Below are 18,083 nucleotides of genomic sequence, written 5' to 3'. Positions count from 1 at the left end.
TCGTGTGTCACCAATACAATAAAGTTCGATAAGATGACAGTGATTTGATAACAGCAGGCGGTGATTCTTTACTAGTTTACGTTCATCTTGCTGTCGCATTGCCAGTTACTGATGAAGTCAGTGAATGAAGAATTAGTTGACCGGTGACAGTTAAGTGATTAAAACAGGCGTCGCACTGTAGTAACTATTGCCCCTCACGAGGTGGTCTTCTTCTTCTTCTGATGACACATCACTAGTTCTCAGAAATGGAGAGCGCATAACCAAATGTCAAGTGCTGAACTGTCAAAGTTGAACTGCTGTCAGATATAGAACGGTCAGAACCTGCAGGTAGCACTTCCTCCAGTTCATGCATAGTATCACTCGCCTTGGCCTTAACAGTCAGTACATGGTAAGGAATAATGGGTAACTGGTAGCAAATGAAGAATTGGACAGCGAGAGTTGAGACGACGGTGGGAACAGGTGTAACAGCTCCTCGCTAACTAGCACAGTAGGAGTCACATTCATGTTGGGTCACCAATTGCTGACAACGTTCTTTTGGACCTGTCGTAGCGGTACTTCGCCAATTTCCGGTTAGTGGACGAATGCACAAACGGACGGGCTAGGTTGAGATGCTCCTGGAGATAGACTTAGCAGCTCTTGGTTCTGTAGCACAGTAGCTTCCGTCTTGATCTCAGATCACCAGTTGTGTGTACTGAACAGCAGTAGTGGCTTATCAAATGGAGACTGATTTTGAGAGCTGTTTGAGACTGGCTGGGCAGCCGCAGGAAATGTAGCACCTCTGTTGTCTCAAGCACTGTAGTGAATATCTTGGAACTTCCCTCTAAGAGAAAGTAGTTAACTGGTAGTGAATGAAGAATTGGACGGACTGGGCAGCGATGTTTGCGTAGAGAACCCTTACACCTCTTCATCCTCTAGCACATAGTGGTTGTCTCCATATCGTATCACGAGTTGTTATTCGACAGTGAGTGAATGATAGCGAATTTTGTGAAGGAGCTCTAGTTTTGAATGTCAGCGGAGGTAGGACTGACAGAGTCTGCCGAAGGAGAGCACCTTTTACGACTTGAGTACTGTGATGCCCATGCTGGTACATCGCCAGTTCCTGATATGCGGACGAAAACAGACGTGGACAGTCAAGTTTGAGAGAGTGGTGGAAACAGGCCAATCGTCTTTTCGTCGTTTTGTACAACAGCAGTAGTCTTGATGTTACGTCACGAGTTAAACAGTGAGTTATAAAATGGACGACCGATTTTGACAGATGGTGGAGGTAGGCTTCGTAGCCCACTAATACTCGTCTCGATGTTGCACAGTTCGTTTCTGGTAAGTGGATGTCGAGATGAATGAAGAAACTGGCATGTTAAGACGGTGTTGGAGAAAGGCTTAGAATCTCTTCATCCTCTAGGACAGTAGAACTCGCCTGGATGTCACTTGTTGTTTATAAGAGCTGATGGACTTGTTTCGAAAGCCAGCAGATGCAGGATTGACAGTCCCAGCCGATGTAGGGTACCTCTTATGGCTCCAGCACAGTGGTGCACCATATTAATGCCACACCGCCAGTTCCTAGTGAACAGACTAAAGCAGTGGTGTTACGACGCTGTTGGAGACGGGCCTAGCACGTCTTCATCCTCTAGTGCAGTATCATTTGTCCCTATGTTGCGTCACCAGTTAGACAGTGAGAAACTATGACTGAATTGTGAAACTAACGAGCCATTTTGGGAGTCGGTGGAGGCAGGCTTCACAGCACCAGGACATGTAGTACCTCTTTTGCCTCGAGCAGAATAATACTGGTCCCGGTGTTGGATCGCCAGTTCCTGGTAAATGGATAACTGGAGACGAATGAAGATGTGGACAGGTAGGATTGAAGCGCTGCTGTAGTACCTCCTCTGTCTGTAGCACAGTAGCGATGTGGTATCACCAGTTCGTAATTGGCAGCACCTGTAGATGAAGTGGTAGGACTCTTCGTGGTGTTGCATCGACCGTGGATAACCGACGGAGAATGGGGAATTGGACCGGTAGCGTCGCTGCGCCGGAAGTGGGGGCGGAAGCTAGCGGCGGCAACAGCACAGCAGCCCCGAGGGCTTCTTCCGGCGCGGGGGCGGCGGGCGCAGCAGCCCGCGGCGGCGCAGCGCGCAGACGATGGCCTGGTCGAAGGCCTCCTTGAGGTCCCGCTGGGTGAGCGCCGAGGTCTCGACGTAGACGGCGGCGCCCACGGCGCGCACGGCCTCGGCCGCCCTGGCGCTCGACACGGGCGCCTGGCCGCGCGCCGACAGCTCGGCCAGCAGGCGGGCGTCGCGGCGCCGGTCGGCCTGCGTGCCCACCAGCACGAGCGGCACGTCGGGGCAGCAGCGGCGCACCTCGGGCGCCCAGCGCCGCTCCACGGAGCGCAGCGTCGCCGGCGCCACCACGCTGAACACCACCAGGAAGACGTCGGCGTCCGGGTAGCACAGCGCGCGCACCGGGTCCAACGCGTCCTGCACACACAGCGCGAAGCAAACACCTCGTGATCACGTGTTCTAGGCGTATTACCCGCTACGACGTACAGTAAATAAATAAACACTTCTGCAGTTACAGTATTTACTGGCCAACAAATATCGGGTTATCCGAAAGTACCTCCGTGGTTGATGACTGAAAAAAGTACAAGACATACAAAAACATACACATATGAATGGAAATAGCATCTCCCCAAGTTTTTAACTCACATTATAGGTGCTCAATATGAGCACCATTTGTGATGTGACAACTTCAATACTGGTGTAAGAGCATGTGCGTGCTGATCCAAACGACAGCTGCCAGCTTGGTAAATCTGCTCATTGCGTTGCCTACCGACTGGTGCGAACTAATATGATGCAAGAACTGAGAGCAGATGGTTTGTCTACATCAGGGGTTCCCAACAAAATTTTCTCGAGGACCCCCTCAAAAAATGGCTCTGAGCACTATGGGACTTAACATCTGAGGTCATCAGCCCCCTAGAACTTAGAACTACTTAAACCTAACTAACCTAAGGACAGCACACAAATCCATGCCCGAGGCAGGATTCGAACGTGCGACCGTAGCGGGCGTTCGGTTCCAGACTGAAGCGCCTTGAACCGCACGGCCACACCGGCCGGCAGGACCCCCTCATCGAGCATGATTGGTACCTTGTCATATCATAGTATCAAGTACCTAAAAAAGCCAAATTAAGAGTCTTTTTATACGTTTTCTATTTTTGGTACTTAGAAAAAACATTGACTTATTCATTATTGAAAAAATATTGAACTTAAAACTTTTTCAATTTAACCATCATTGTTATTGTTAAATTTTTGATTATTGCTCAAAATCTTTGTCTTCAAATCTGGGTCTTTAGTATAACAAATCCATTATCTTCCTCTTCATCTGTAGGCCTTCCTCATTTTAAAAAAATGGTTCAAATGGCTCTGAGCACTATGGGACTCAACTGCTGTGGTCATCAGTCCCCTAGAACTTAGAACTACTTAAACCTAACTAACCTAAGGACATCACACACATCCATGCCCGAGGCAGGATTCGAACCTGCGACCGTAGCAGTCGCACGGCTCCGGACTGCGCGCCTAGAACCGCGAGACCACCGCGGCCGGCTTCCTCATTTTAACGGACCACTTTTTAACCAACGCTCCATTTTTAACTACACGAACTGGAGCGTCCCCAAAAAACAACACTTTACATACATTTCTGTTTTAATACAGAATATTGAATATCTAAACAATACGGTCTGTGAAAGCACTGGAAATAAATTAGCAATGGCCGATTGTCGTCTAAAATGCGAGTTTCTGTGTAAAGTGACTGTCAGTTGTCAGCTGCAAAGAGGCAGCGCGCGTAGTCTAACGGCATACAGGAGAACTATTTGCATCTACACTGCTGGCCACCGTAAATGCAACACCCTGAAGGAAGCATCCGAATCAAGTGAAATTTACACCATGGGTTTGCAGCGATGAGATATGCAACTGATTAGAATTTCAGCGCAGACGCACATCACGCGCGCCTGTGGCGCCACCTCATAGCGCCATTTAAGGCTTGGCGATTTCGACGAGTGTACGTTCGGCACGTGTGTTTACCTTGTGGTTGTTTCACAAGACGATCAGTTGTGCCTCGTAGACAACAGCGAACATCTTTTGATCAAGTATCCGAGTTCGACAGAGGAAGGATAGAGGCTTACCGAGATTGTGGATCATCATACAGAGAAATCGCTAGTCGTGTTGGACGAAACCAAACAACTGTAATGCGGATATGTGACGGTTGGATGCAGGAGGGTACGACGGACCGACGTGGTCGATCGCATTCACCTCGGTGCACCACTGCACGTGCTGATTGGCAAATTGTGCGCATGGCAGTGACGGATCGCTCAGTGACATCCCGAACCATAGCACAGCACATTGCGTCTGTAACGCATCATCTAGTGTCTGCGCGTACCATTCGACGCCGTTTACAGCAGAGTGGTCTGTCCGCAAGACGTCCATTGCTTCGTCTACCATTGACGCAGAACCACAGACGTCTCCGTCGCCAATGGTGTGATGACAGACGGATGTGGACGGCAGAATGGAATGACGTTGTCTTTACTGACGAGGCACGCTTCTGTCTGCAGCACCACGATGGTCGGATTCGAGTGTGGAGACACCGTGGAGAGAGGATGCTGGACAGCTGCATTATGCACCGCCACACTGGTCTTGCACCGGGTATTATGGTATGGGGCGGTATTGGATATTACTCTCGCATGCCTCTAGTACGCATTGCCGGTACTTTAAATAGCCGGCGCTACATATCCGAGGTGCTGGAGCCAGTTGTCCTTCCTTACCTTCAGGGCTCGGCCACAGCCATATTTCAACAGGATAATGCGCGACCACACGTGGCATGCATTGTCCAAAGATTCTTCGTCAATAACCAGATTGAATTGCTTCCCTGGCCGGCTCGCTCTCCGGATCTTTCGCCGATAGAAAACATGTGGTCCATGGTTGCTCAACGAGTGACCCAGATTACATCCCCAGCTGCCACACCAGATGATCTTTGGCAACGTGTGGAAGCTGCTTGGGCTGCTGTACCCCAGGAACACATCAAACGTCTCTTTGACTCAATGCCGAGACGTGTGGCAGCGGTGATCTCCAACAATGGCGGCTACTCTGGCTACTGATTCTGGCAGGAACCACATGTCACAGACGTCTGTAAACGTAATCATTTGATACTTGGTCAACATGTTATCTACAAAATAAATCTTGTTGTGCTACCTCTTGTCTTTCTTGGTGTTGCATTTACGGTGGCCAGCAGTGTATCTAATTCTAGTTTTGCGCTAGAATGTGCTAGTGTCAGTTGTCTCTAGGAAGACACCAGACGCAAAAGTTAGCTTTCGCTGAAGCTCTGCTCATGCAGGAAGCGGCCAAAACCAAAAATCTGTTATAATACGAAATATATTTAATCTAGTTTTTATTCTAATAGTATCTTGAGGGCCCCTGTGGCGTAGCTCGCGGACCCCTGGGGGTCCGCGGACCACCTGTTGTCAACCACTGGTCTACATGTTCTGTCACACCTGCCCCTATGTGGTGTGCTCTGCAGCTGTGAATATTACGGATCACAGCTTTGGGAGTTCCTCTGTTCACCGCTGTATGTAATTTTTCTGTATATCTTTTAGTTGTTGTGCAGTCGTCTTCTGAAACCCCGGAGGAACTGATGAATTGTCCTGCACTAACCCTTTCACGCTGGCGCCGCGATTGTTGCGTCGTGCGCTGTGGACGAGCGCCAGTGTCGCCCGGCCGTGCCCGCTATGCGGCGTTAGTTTCGCGCTTTCCGCCGGTGCTGCTCTGTCCTGCTTTCACACTCGCAATGGTTATCCGAAAGTACCTCCATGGTTTCAGAAGATGACTGTGAAAAAAGTACTAGACATACAAAAACAGACACATATTGTAAGAGGTCCATGATTAAGGAATTTGTTGCTAGCGCACTCGAGCAGACGTAATTTCGATGGATTGCTCTCGCGCTGTAAGAGAATCTCAGACCAAACAGCTGTGTTGTCAGCATAGGAACTATGTAGTAGTAGGACTAAGCAGTTGCTAGCTGTCGTGTGTATCGAGTTGGCTGGGCCGGTCGTGGGGAGCGATGGCGGAGCCTGAGCGTTGTAATATAAGGTAAAAGCAGCCTCGCGCATATGTAGTATTGTTATATCAAGTCCCATGTAAAAGTTAAAAAAAAAGAAAACCGGCCGGTGTGGCCGTGCGGTTCTAGGCGCTACGGTCGCAGGTTCGAATCCTGCCTCGGCCACGGATGTGTGTGATGTCCTTAGGTTAGTTAGGTTTATCTAGTTCTAAGTTCTAGGGGACTAATGACCTCAGAAGTTGAGTCCCATAGTGCTCAGAGCCATTTGAACCATTTTTTTAAAAAAAATCTCTTAATAATAATCTTTCTCATAAAAAGTAGCTTTTGACAATCATTCATTTCAATTTAGAGAATTTACTAATTTCTCCAATCCATGGTTATCCAGATTATTGTAAAGAAAAATCAGTAGTTTCTTTTTATACATGACAAATCTATCGGCCAGCATTGCACTGGGCTGTGCCAGAAAAATTTCTTATAGGAGGAGATATATACGCGTTATCCGGCGACTTGATTGAGGTAAGAATTTTCAATTTATTCAGTATGATCTTTCAGGGCCATGACGCAGCACTGCTGACGTCCAAAATTTACCAGTTTGGATTCACAGTCAGTTAATTATTGAAAGGTTATAAGTAAGCAACAATTTTATTGAGAGATTGGTCTCATTGTATTATTGGTAGGTTACGGAATTTTTTATTGGGAGGTTACACTGAATTTGAATGATATAGATAATTATATTTATATTGTTAGGAGATTTCGGAATTTTTCTGTTGTGAGGTTACAATATCAATGGACGTAGCATCTCCGCAAGTTTTTAACTCACATTATAGGTGCACAATATGAGCACCATTTGTGACATGACAGCTTCAGCACTGGTGCAAGAGCTTGTGTGTGCTGTTCCAAGCGACAACTGGTAAATCTGCTCATTGCGTTGCCTACCGACTAGTGCGAACTAATTTGATGCACGAACAGAGAGCAGATGACTGTCTACATATTCTGTCACATCTGCCCCTGTGTGGTGTGCTCTGCAGCTATGAATATTACGGATCAAAGCTTTGGAAGTTCCTTTACCCACCGCTGTATGTAATTTTTCTGTATATCTTTTCGTTGTTGTGCAGTCGTCTTCTGAAAACCCGGAGGTACTGACGGATTGTCCTGTATTAACCCTTTCACACCGGCGCCGCGATTGTTCCGTCGTGCGCTGTGGACGAACGCCAGTCCCGCCCGGCCGTGTGGCGCATTTTTCGCGCTGCCAGTGTCGCTACTCTGTCCTGCTTTCACACTCATAATGTTATCCCAGTCATTGGACTTTATACTACACTCATGCTCATAAATTAAGGATAATGCTGATACATGGTGAAACAACGCTCTGGTGGGCGGTTTGCGGGTTTAAATTACCTCGGGGTATGACCATTCGGTGCATTTGACCTGCGGTCGTCGCACGGTGGCGCTGGCAGTAGTCCACATACGCAGAGGTGTGCTGGTGCATGTCAGAGTACGGTGCAGCGAGTAAGTGTGCAGACGTTTTCAGACATGCTAATGGTAACTGTGTGTTCAAAATGGCTTAAAGAACACATTTTTATGACGTTATGAGGGGTGGAATTCTAGGGCGACTGGAGGCTGGTGAAACACAGCAGGTCGTAGCATGGGCCATCCGTGTGCCAGAAAGTGTGATCTCAAGGTTATGGTAACGATTCCAGCAGACAGGAAACGTGTCCAGGCGCTACAGTACGGGACGTCCACAGCGTGCAACACCACAAGAAGACCGATATCTAACCATCAGTGCCCGCAGACGGTCACGGAGTACTGCAGTTAGCCTTGCTCGGGACCTTACCGCAGCCACTGGAACAGTTGTCTCCAGACACGCAGTCTACAGACGACTGAACAGACATGGTTTATTCGCCGGGAGACCTGCAAGGTGTATTCCACTGACCCCTGGTCACAGGAGAGCCCGTAAAGCCTGGTGTCAAGAACACAGTACATGGTCATTGGAACAGTGGTCCCTAGCCCGCATCTCGTGGTCGTGCGGTAGCGTTCTCGCTTCCCACGCCCGGGTTCCCGGGTTCGATTCCCGGCGGGGTCAGGGATTTTCTCTGCCTCGTGATGGCTGGGTGTGTTGTGCTGTCCTTAGGTTAGTTAGGTTTAAGTAGTTCTAAGTTCTAGGGGACTTATGACCACAGCAGTTGAGTCCCATAGTGCTGAGAGCCATTTGAACCATTTGAAGAGTGGTCCCAGGTTATGTTCGCGGACGAGTCCAGGTATAGTCTGAGCAGTGATTCTAGCCGGGTTTTCATCTGGCGTGAACTAGGAACCAGATACCAACCCTTAATGTCCTTGAAAGGGACCTCTATGGAGCTTGTGGTTTGATGGCGTGAGGTGGGATTATGATTGGTGCACGTACACCCCTGCATGTCTTTAACAGAGGAACTGTAACAGAGCAGGTGTATCGGGACGTCATTTTTCACCAGTATGTCCGCCGTTTCAGGGGTGCAGTTGGTCCCACATTCCTCCTGATGGATGATAACGCACGGCCCCATTGAGCTTCCATCGTGGAGGAGTACCTTGAAACAGATGATATCACGCGAATGGAGTGGCCTGCCTGTTCTCCAGACCTAAACCCCATTGAGCACGTCTGGGATGCTCTCGGTCGACGTATCGCTGCACGTGTTCAAACCTCTACCACACTTCAGGAGCTCCGACAGGCTCTGGTCGAAGAATGGGAGGCTATACCCCAACAGCTGCTCGACCACCTGATGCAGAGTATGCCAACCCGTTGTGCGGCCTGAGTACGTGTGCATGGTGATCATATCCCATATTGATGTCGGTGAAACAGTGGTGTTTTGTAGCACATGTGTTTCGGGACGGTTTTCTCAACTTATCACCAATACCGTGGACTTACAGCTCTGTGTCGTGTGTGTTCCCTATGTGCCTATACATTAGCGCCAGTTTTGTCTAGTGCCACGTTGTGTCGCACCACATTCTGCAATTATCCTTAATTTATGAGCATGAGTGTATATATTTATTCGGGAAAATATGTATACAAATCACACATGTTTTTGATATTGTTTGTGTCTGTGCACAAGTCCAAGTCTGGGGATGACAATGGAACAGTTGAAGTAGCACGTGTACCTGATATAAAAGCAGCTACTACAGGTGTTTCATGTTCATCGTCAGATTCGGACGATGATTCGCCTTCATCTTCAAAGCCACTACCTAGTATGAGAGAAAGACCTTCCTCCAGAATATATCGCTTATCTGTCACACCATTTCTAGTAGAAATTAACTGAGGTTAACAACACGTCATTTCAGGTTAGAAGCAAGGCGGGAAAAAAGCAGTGCAACTCAGACGAAACGAGCGGTTTGAAACTGAATGCAAATGTCATCTAGTGACTCTGTTGTTAACTACAGACTTTGCTCGATGGTTCATAGGTCAATGAGCCGTGTGCGGCTCGCGTTGATGCCGTTCATAGCTTATCATCTTGTAATAGCGATAGTGGCGTCTCGTTTTCTTAGTGTGTTCACTGGCGCCACTACGTTTGCTCGCCTTGTCAGCGCTTATCCATAGCGCGTACTGTGGTACCATCTTTGGAGCGACCTCTAGTACTTCCGGGTCGTCGTGCGTCGAGCGAAGGGAGTTGGGACGGAGCAGCAGTATGGCCCGGACAACCAGTACTCACCCGACCGCTGGCGACACACACGCACTGTCCGACGGAAGCATGTGGACGCGAGAGTACACGACCACGTCAAGGACCGGATTCAGCGAGTTTTAATTGAATGGACCGTGATATTCGTGTAGTGCAATTTTCACTTGTGTGTGTGTCTGTGTGTGTGTGCGCCCGTCGAAGTGCCCTTATGGCGATAATTTGTGAGTCCATGATCTATACTGGCATCTTTCCGGTGCCTGATTTGAGTCGATACAGCCGTTGGTTGGTCGTTCGGTCGGTCGCCGCAGCGGACGACGTGCATTTGGTCTTCCGACCGCTTCTGGCTTCTCTGTGTTTGTGCCGACTTGTAATTCATCCGTGTTGTTTCACAGTGACTGGTTTTAGTATTATGAATTTTTGGCAGAATTGTTTTCCCGGATCCATGTGTATCTGGTGGTTTTTAATGAGCAGTTATTTTAATGCTGTCGGCCTACTGGATTTGGTGAGGTGGTGTCGAACGGACGTTAGTTCAGTTGGGGTGCAGCAGCGAGCAGGTCCCTGCAGCGCGAGGTTTTCTGAAGACGTTGTGCTGACAGTCTCTTCGTTGTACCGGTGATCCGACGTTAGGCGGATTGGTTAGTCGGTCGGTTGGCGCTTAAGCTGCCTCTAGTCTGAGTTGCCATCCTGTTTCGTGAGTACAACTCTTGGCTGCCTGTCTCACCATACCTTATGTTTGAGTTACCTTTTCAGGCCGACCCTTGGAACACTTGCTGAGAACCGCTTGTCCTTATTCCCTAGATTGTGTCATTTGTTTGTTCTAAGCATATTTGTAATTTTCTAATTATTGTTGGTGTGACCTTCAGCCGAGCAATAATTTCACTTCTTTCGTGATAAGGCCTGCAGCTCTGTTACAGTAAGTTTTTACAGTAAACTTGTTTTAAAAGCAAGGTATTTGTTGAAATGTGTGCTATTCGGAATTGTTCTTCTGACTTCTAATTCAGGCCTTCAGCCGTTTGTTATTTGAAGTTGTGTGTGGCCTTCATCCAAGCAGTAGTTTCACTTCTTTCATAATAAGGCCTTCAGCCGTGTTACAGTTATTTTAAAACGAAGTATTTATCTTAATGCTATTTTTCTTGACTTCCGGCAGGCGTTCGATACAGTTCCGCACTGTCGCCTGATAAACAAAGTGTGGCTGGATTGAAGAGTTTTTATCAAACAGAACACAGCATGTTGTTATCAATGGAGAGACGTCTACAGACGTTAAAGTAACCTCTGGCGTGCCACAGGGGAGTGTTATGGGACCATTGCTTTTCACAATATATATAAATGACCTAGTAGATAGTGTCGGAAGTTCCATGCGGCTTTTCGGGGATGATGCTGTAGTATACAGAGAAGTTGCAGCATTAGAAAATTGTAGCGAAATGCAGGAAGATCTGCAGCGGATAGGCACTTGGTGCAGGGAGTGGCAACTCACCCTTAACATAGACAAATGTAATGTACTGCGAATACATAGAAAGAGGGATCCTTTATTGTATGATTATATGATAGCGGAACAAACACTGGTAGCAGTTACTTCTGTAAAATATCTGGGAGTATGCGTGCGGAACGATTTGAAGTGGAATGATCATATAAAATTAATTGTTGGTAAGGCAGGTACCAGGTTGAGATTCATTGGGGAAGTGCTTAGAAAATGTAGTCCATCAACAAAGGAGGTGGCTTACAAAACACTCGTTCGACCTATACTTGAGTATTGCTCATCAGTGTGGGATCCGTACCAGATCGGGTTGACGGAGGAGATAGAGAAGATCCAAAGAAGAGCGGCGCGTTTCGTCACAGGGTTATTTGGTAACCGTGATAGCGTTACGGAGATGTTTAATAAACTCAAGTGGCAGACTCTGCAAGAGAGGCGCTCTGCATCGCGGTGTAGCTTGCTCGCCAGGTTTCGAGAGGGTGCGTTTCTGGATGAGGTATCGAATATATTGCTTCCCCCTACTTATACCTCCCGAGGAGATCACGAATGTAAAATTAGAGAGATTAGAGCGCGCACGGAGGCTCTCAGACAGTCGTTCTTCCCGCGAACCATACGCGACTGGAACAGGAAAGGGAGGTAATGACAGTGGCACGTAAAGTACCCTCCGCCAAACACCGTTGGGTGGCTTGCGGAGTATAAATGTAGATGTAGATGTAGAATATGTGCTGTTTGGAATTGTCCTTCTGACTTCTAATTCAGACCTTCAGCCGTTTGTTGTTTGAAATTATTGTTGGTGACCTTCGCCCCCACAATTGTGGAATTATTTTCCTGTGATAAGGCCTTCAGCCGTCATACAGTCAATTGTGCTTTTTTTTAGACTCTTTTAAAACTTTAATTTCTTTAAATAAAGTTTACGATTTTGTCGTCCAACCGAGAGTAACTGATTACGACCCGTCCATAATCGTAACCTCATCCTGCCCCAGCCTGAAGATCCCAGCTCTCAGTCAAACTTCCATACGAGCCGAGCGCAGTGGAGAAATATGACGCGAGGCGGAGCTGCTACAGCAGTTCACCGCACGGGCGGCACGTATGCAAAGATCACCGTTGCGAAAGAGTTAATACAACTTACGCACGTGTCATGGATAAGTGACACATAAATGGCAAAATGACATTAGAAAGAAATCCAAGGGGTCACAAGGACGGGGTCGACTGAGAACCAGATGGACAGATGGAGTCGTGGAGGACTGGCAGAAAACGGGCTGAAGGGGATGCGAACGCCGAACGTTGGATCGCGATGACTGGTGGTGGATTGTTAAGGGGAGCCGGAGGTGCCTATGCTGCCCATGTTAAAATCACTAAGTTTGAGGAACATTTATGAATAAACTACCAAATAGAAAAATTTGAATTTTTTTTTTTTTTTACATTTAGAGTGGTTTAGTATTGCTGTTATGACAGAGGGATTTTGGGGTATCTTTTTTAGTTTCCTTCCAATTATTTTTTTTATTAATGACCCAAATTTGTTTTACAAATAATTGCTTTATAATTAAACTGAAATGAAACTACTGAACATACTGCCAAATGGCTGTGTTACAATGTCAGTTTGACCACTAGGAGTGCTGTATAAAAATTTCATCTCTCTAGCTTGAGTGGATTTTGAGAAAATGTTCCTTATATTCGAAAAATTCTAATTTACGGGAAATGGCTATCAAAGTTTCTCAATACATTCCTGCACTATAGAATGGATTATTAGGGTCTTCTTCTTCATCCTCCAAAAGCTTCCTCTTCTGTCTTCTTTTCTGGCCTGTTGTTCCATCATACTTCATATGACTTTCTCTTCTTTCTGCTCCTCTTATCCTTTCTCTGTCAATATTTCTTAGTGCTCGTACAGTGTTCACCCCAGCTGTAAATCCTAATGCCTTCAGAACTTCACACTTCACACTGTTCCCTTGGTTGTAGGTTGCTATTGCATCATAACTGCCAAAGTGCAGTGTTTTTATGCTTACAGACACCCTTTTAGGAATCACTTTCCAAATCAAATTGTTTACGCTGTCATTAGGATTCTGCGTCTTTCCGTGTAGACATTTGTGTAACAATTCTGGCTGTGCTAAGTCATGAAAAATTGGTTTTATTGCATTTATCACAGCTGCTGGCAAACCATGTTTGTGATCATAGTCCTTTTTTGCATTATATTTGCACCAGGAATCTTTTGGGCACAGGCTGTGTTGAGGGTATTCATTGGAAGAGGCAGTATGAAGGAACAATGCCCACACTGCTTTTCGCATGTCACTAACATTACTAGTATTTTGCCTTATAGCATACCCATAGTATCTCTGTAGACGTTCAATCACCTCATCAGTAAGCCTGCCTCTCCCTCCTATTGTCTTTCCATCACTGAGCTTACTTGAACCCAAAGTTTGTTTGAGCCTTCGAAGCCGTGCACCCATACACTTTTGCACATGCCCAATGCATTCCAAATTTTCAACTACAAATTCATTTCCATATGGTTTCTGTTCCTCTATAGTCTTGAAACCTTTGGAGTCACCACCCCCAAGGCAGTATTTGTACCTAACGTTGTATCTGGGAACTGAACGTTCAAAAATTTGTTTCACTCCATCCACTTCATTTGCTTCACTTGATCCACTAAAATTTGCATCACAGGTTCCACTGTGCTCTCCTTTGATTTTATTTTTGCACCTACAATGTTTTGATAATATTGCAACATCTATCACTTTTGCACTATCACCACAAGTAGCAGTTACAACCCCATTCAGGGATTTATGACCCCTCTTTTTCCAGGAACCATCTAATGCCACTACCAAATCCCTCTTAGCGCTACCTTTGCCACAGAAAACAATGTAGCCAACCCTTGCACACTCGCTGTATGCGTAACATAAGGCGCTGTATGCGTAACAGGCCGAGAAAATCCCAAGCATTTCGCCAGGAAGTCACGAGAGGGTGTTAGATGCATTCAGCGGCCGCTCATTTCCTCTGCAGGCGTAAGGGAAAATGGTAATAACTCCACTTCTAGGGCGAGTAGAACAATAATTCAAAGTTTACATTAAAGAGAAATGTTCCAATTAATTTTCGGTAGAAAAAAAATCGTAATTTTTTAGATTTGACCACCTCCGGCTCCCCTTAAAGAGGTCAAGGTTCATAACGAACTGCAGAACCACAGAAGAAGTAGTAGAATAAGCAGAAGGGGAAATTGACAGATCCTTGTATCCGGGGAAATTTATGTTCACAAGAATGGAACTGGTAACTGAGTTTCGAGAAGTTCAGTGTCCAGCACAGGATGTAATCCGTACACTTTATAATGAAGTAACCAATGTCATGTTTTTCCACATTATATGGACAACGTCGCACTGATATCCAGAAGAGATGTTTCCTAGTCAATCACCCGCAGTCGAACACTACTGACAAAGTCCTGTAACAGTACAGTGGAGTAGAGCGATACCGTGATCAGACTTACTTTACTTTTTCGTGTCCGGAAACTACAATTTGTTTGCCCAATATTGGGCAATGTCCAATGCTTCTTCTTTAGCCAGCCATAGATCGTCGAGGGTGCATCTGTGCGGGCAGGCTGGGCATTGCAGGAGATGTTCCATGTCCTGTCGAGTGCCGCAGTCGGATTTGTCGTCATTTTCGTCCAACAAACCCCATTTGATCAGATTAGATTTCACAGGAGCCACCCCAGTTCTGATGCGGTTAAGCATTCTCCAGGTTTTCCAATCACCAGAAACGCCACTTGGTGGGTCCTCTCTTAGTGGATAGTAGATGGGGGGCTCATCTAAGGCGCAACTTACGAAACGGCGTCTGGATTTGAGTCTGCTGGGGCCACACTCTAGGCCAAATATTGAGTGACGAGCATCAAAGGTTTGTTTTAGCCTCTCGGTATGTTCATGGGCTTTACTACGTGAGTCAGGGTTTGTGAAACCTGCGGCCCTGTAAAGATTTTCTATGGGGGTAGGTTTCATGCAGCCTGTCACTATCCTGCATGTTTCATTCAAGCTAATATCTACCTTTTTTGCGTGGGCGGATCTGCACCATACCGGGCAGGCATATTCGGCAGTTGGGAAACACAAAGCTTGGGCTGAAGTTCTGACCACGGTAGGTTTGGCACCCCATTTGCTGTTGGACAGCTTTCTTATTAGGGAATTTCGTGCTTCTACTTTTTTGCGTGTTTTTTCGCAGTGATATTTGTATGTCAATGTTCTGTCCAGCACGACGCCAAGGTAGGTGGGAGTATCTGTGTGTTCTAGTAATGTCCCATCCCAGGTAACATTGAGCCTGTACTTTGCCTGCCTCGAGTTCAGATGGAATGCACTCACTTGAGTTTTGGAGGGGTTGGGTTTTCGAGAATTCTTTTTGTAGTAGGTTGACATTATAGAAAGGGCGGTTTCTAGTTTTTCCTCGATGGCTTCAAACCTGTTGCCTTGAACTGTTATTGCCAGGTCGTCTGCATATACAAAAGTTTTGGTTTTATCTGGAGTTGGTTGGTCATTTGTATATATGTTGAACTGGATTGGCGCCAACACGCTCCCGTGGGCGAGCCCATTTTTCTGATTCCGCCATCGACTCTTTTTCCCCTCAAGCATTACGAAGAACTGTCTATTTTGGAGCAGGGATTCGATTATCTTGACTAGGTGGTAGTCTTTCAGGGTCTCGTAGATTTTATGCAATAGTGTACGGTGACGTACTGTATCATAGGCGGAACGTAGGTCGACTAGTGCCAGCCCGGTGATTAGTTTATTCTCAAACCCATCCTCGATATGTTCCGTCAATGCTAGAATTTGACTGGTACAGGACTTTCCAGGTCTAAAACCTGCTTGGTGCGGAATTAGCTTCGAGTCAACGATCTTATGTATTCTGTTGAGGATCAATCTTTCATAGAGCTTAAACAGATGGCAGAGAAGGGTTATGGGTCGATAGCTCTTCGGAGACTCTGGGTCCTTCCCGGGTTTAAGGAGAGCCGCCACTTTTGACTTCCTCCACAGTTTCGGGATTTGAAAGGTTTCACGGCACACGTTAAAAAGTCCAAGTATCCGGTCCCTGGCGCCAAGGCCGAAGTTTTTAATCTGTTCCACGCAAAGATCAGAGTGCAGTGGCAGTGAGAAGACGGTCCCTTGAAATAGCTGGCGATGATCTGTTTGAGCTGGCTGGCCAAGGAGTACTGACTTCCGCCTTCCCTGCGGCCGGTTATATCGCCATCTTACACTCCTGGAAATTGAAATAAGAACACCGTGAATTCATTGTCCCAGGAAGGGGAAACTTTATTGACACATTCCTGGGGTCAGATACATCACATGATCACACTGACAGAACCACAGGCACATAGACACAGGCAACAGAGCATGCACAATGTCGGCGCTAGTACAGTGTATATCCACCTTTCGCAGCAATGCAGGCTGCTATTCTCCCATGGAGACGATCGTAGAGATGCTGGATGTAGTCCTGTGGAACGGCTTGCCATGCCATTTCCACCTGGCGCCTCAGTTGGACCAGCGTTCGTGCTGGACGTGCAGACCGCGTGAGATGACGCTTCATCCAGTCCCAAACATGCTCAATGGGGGACAGATCCGGAGATCTTGCTGGCCAGGGTAGTTGACTTACACCTTCTAGAGCACGTTGGGTGGCACGGGATACATGCGGACGTGCATTGTCCTGTTGGAACAGCAAGTTCCCTTGCCGGTCTAGGAATGGTAGAACGATGGGTTCGATGACGGTTTGGATGTACCGTGCACTATTCAGTGTCCCCTCGACGATCACCAGTGGTGTACGGCCAGTGTAGGAGATCGCTCCCCACACCATGATGCCGGGTGTTGGCCCTGTGTGCCTCGGTCGTATGCAGTCCTGATTGTGGCGCTCACCTGCACGGCGCCAAACACGCATACGACCATCATTGGCACCAAGGCAGAAGCGACTCTCATCGCTGAAGACGACACGTCTCCATTCGTCCCTCCATTCACGCCTGTCGCGACACCACTGGAGGCGGGCTGCACGATGTTGGGGCGTGAGCGGAAGACGGCCTAACGGTGTGCGGGACCGTAGCCCAGCTTCATGGAGACGGTTGCGAATGGTCCTCGCCGATACCCCAGGAGCAACAGTGTCCCTAATTTGCTGGGAAGTGGCGGTGCGGTCCCCTACGGCACTGCGTAGGGGACCTACGGTCTTGGCGTGCATCCGTGCGTCGCTGCGGTCCGGTCCCAGGTCGACGGGCACGTGCACCTTCCGCCGACCACTGGCGACAACATCGATGTACTGTGGAGACCTCACACCCCAAGTGTTGAGCAATTCGGCGGTACGTCCACCCGGCCTCCCGCATGCCCACTATACGCCCTCGCTCAAAGTCCGTCAACTGCACATACGGTTCACGTCCACGCTGTCGCGGCATGCTACCAGTGTTAAAGACTGCGATGGAGCTCCGTATGCCACGGCAAACTGGCTGACACTGACGGCGGCGGTGCACAAATGCTGCGCAGCTAGCGCCATTCGACGGCCAACACCGCGGTTCCTGGTGTGTCCGCTGTGCCGTGCGTGTGATCATTGCTTGTACAGCCCTCTCGCAGTGTCCGGAGCAAGTATGGTGGGTCTGACACACCGGTGTCAATGTGTTCTTTTTTCCATTTCCAGGAGTGTATTAACTCCCCAGGCAGTCAAACTGCATAGCCGGCGATTAGGTGGAGTAGCGGTGGACCAGCTAAACCTCCGATGTCCGTAGTCTCTGTCATCGCTACGTCTTCATCCACCGATGGCTAATTGGCGTGGAGGGTCTATGGACAGGTGTGCAATCTGACTTGCACTGTGATGAAAGCGAATGTCCTTCTAACATCCCACTTTTATTTTTTATGTTTTGTAAGGCTCCTTTCAGCGATTTGTCA

General features: G+C 47.6%; 1 protein-coding gene across 1 annotated transcript in view; it reads right to left on the bottom strand.

Annotated features, from left to right (window-relative positions):
- Positions 1–2,042: 2,042 nt before the first annotated feature.
- The window catches only part of LOC126204267 (cell division control protein 42 homolog), a 334,388-nt gene continuing 318,347 nt past the window's right edge, over positions 2,043–18,083 (bottom strand). Inside the window, exon 3 of the mRNA XM_049938656.1 lies at positions 2,043–2,468. Within this exon, the coding sequence (XP_049794613.1) occupies positions 2,043–2,468 (426 nt within the window). The remainder of the gene's footprint in view (positions 2,469–18,083) is intronic.

Source organism: Schistocerca nitens, chromosome 9, assembly GCF_023898315.1.
Source record: "Schistocerca nitens isolate TAMUIC-IGC-003100 chromosome 9, iqSchNite1.1, whole genome shotgun sequence".
NCBI lineage: Eukaryota > Metazoa > Arthropoda > Insecta > Orthoptera > Acrididae > Schistocerca > Schistocerca nitens.
This window is presented reverse-complemented; position numbering and strand designations above follow the sequence as displayed.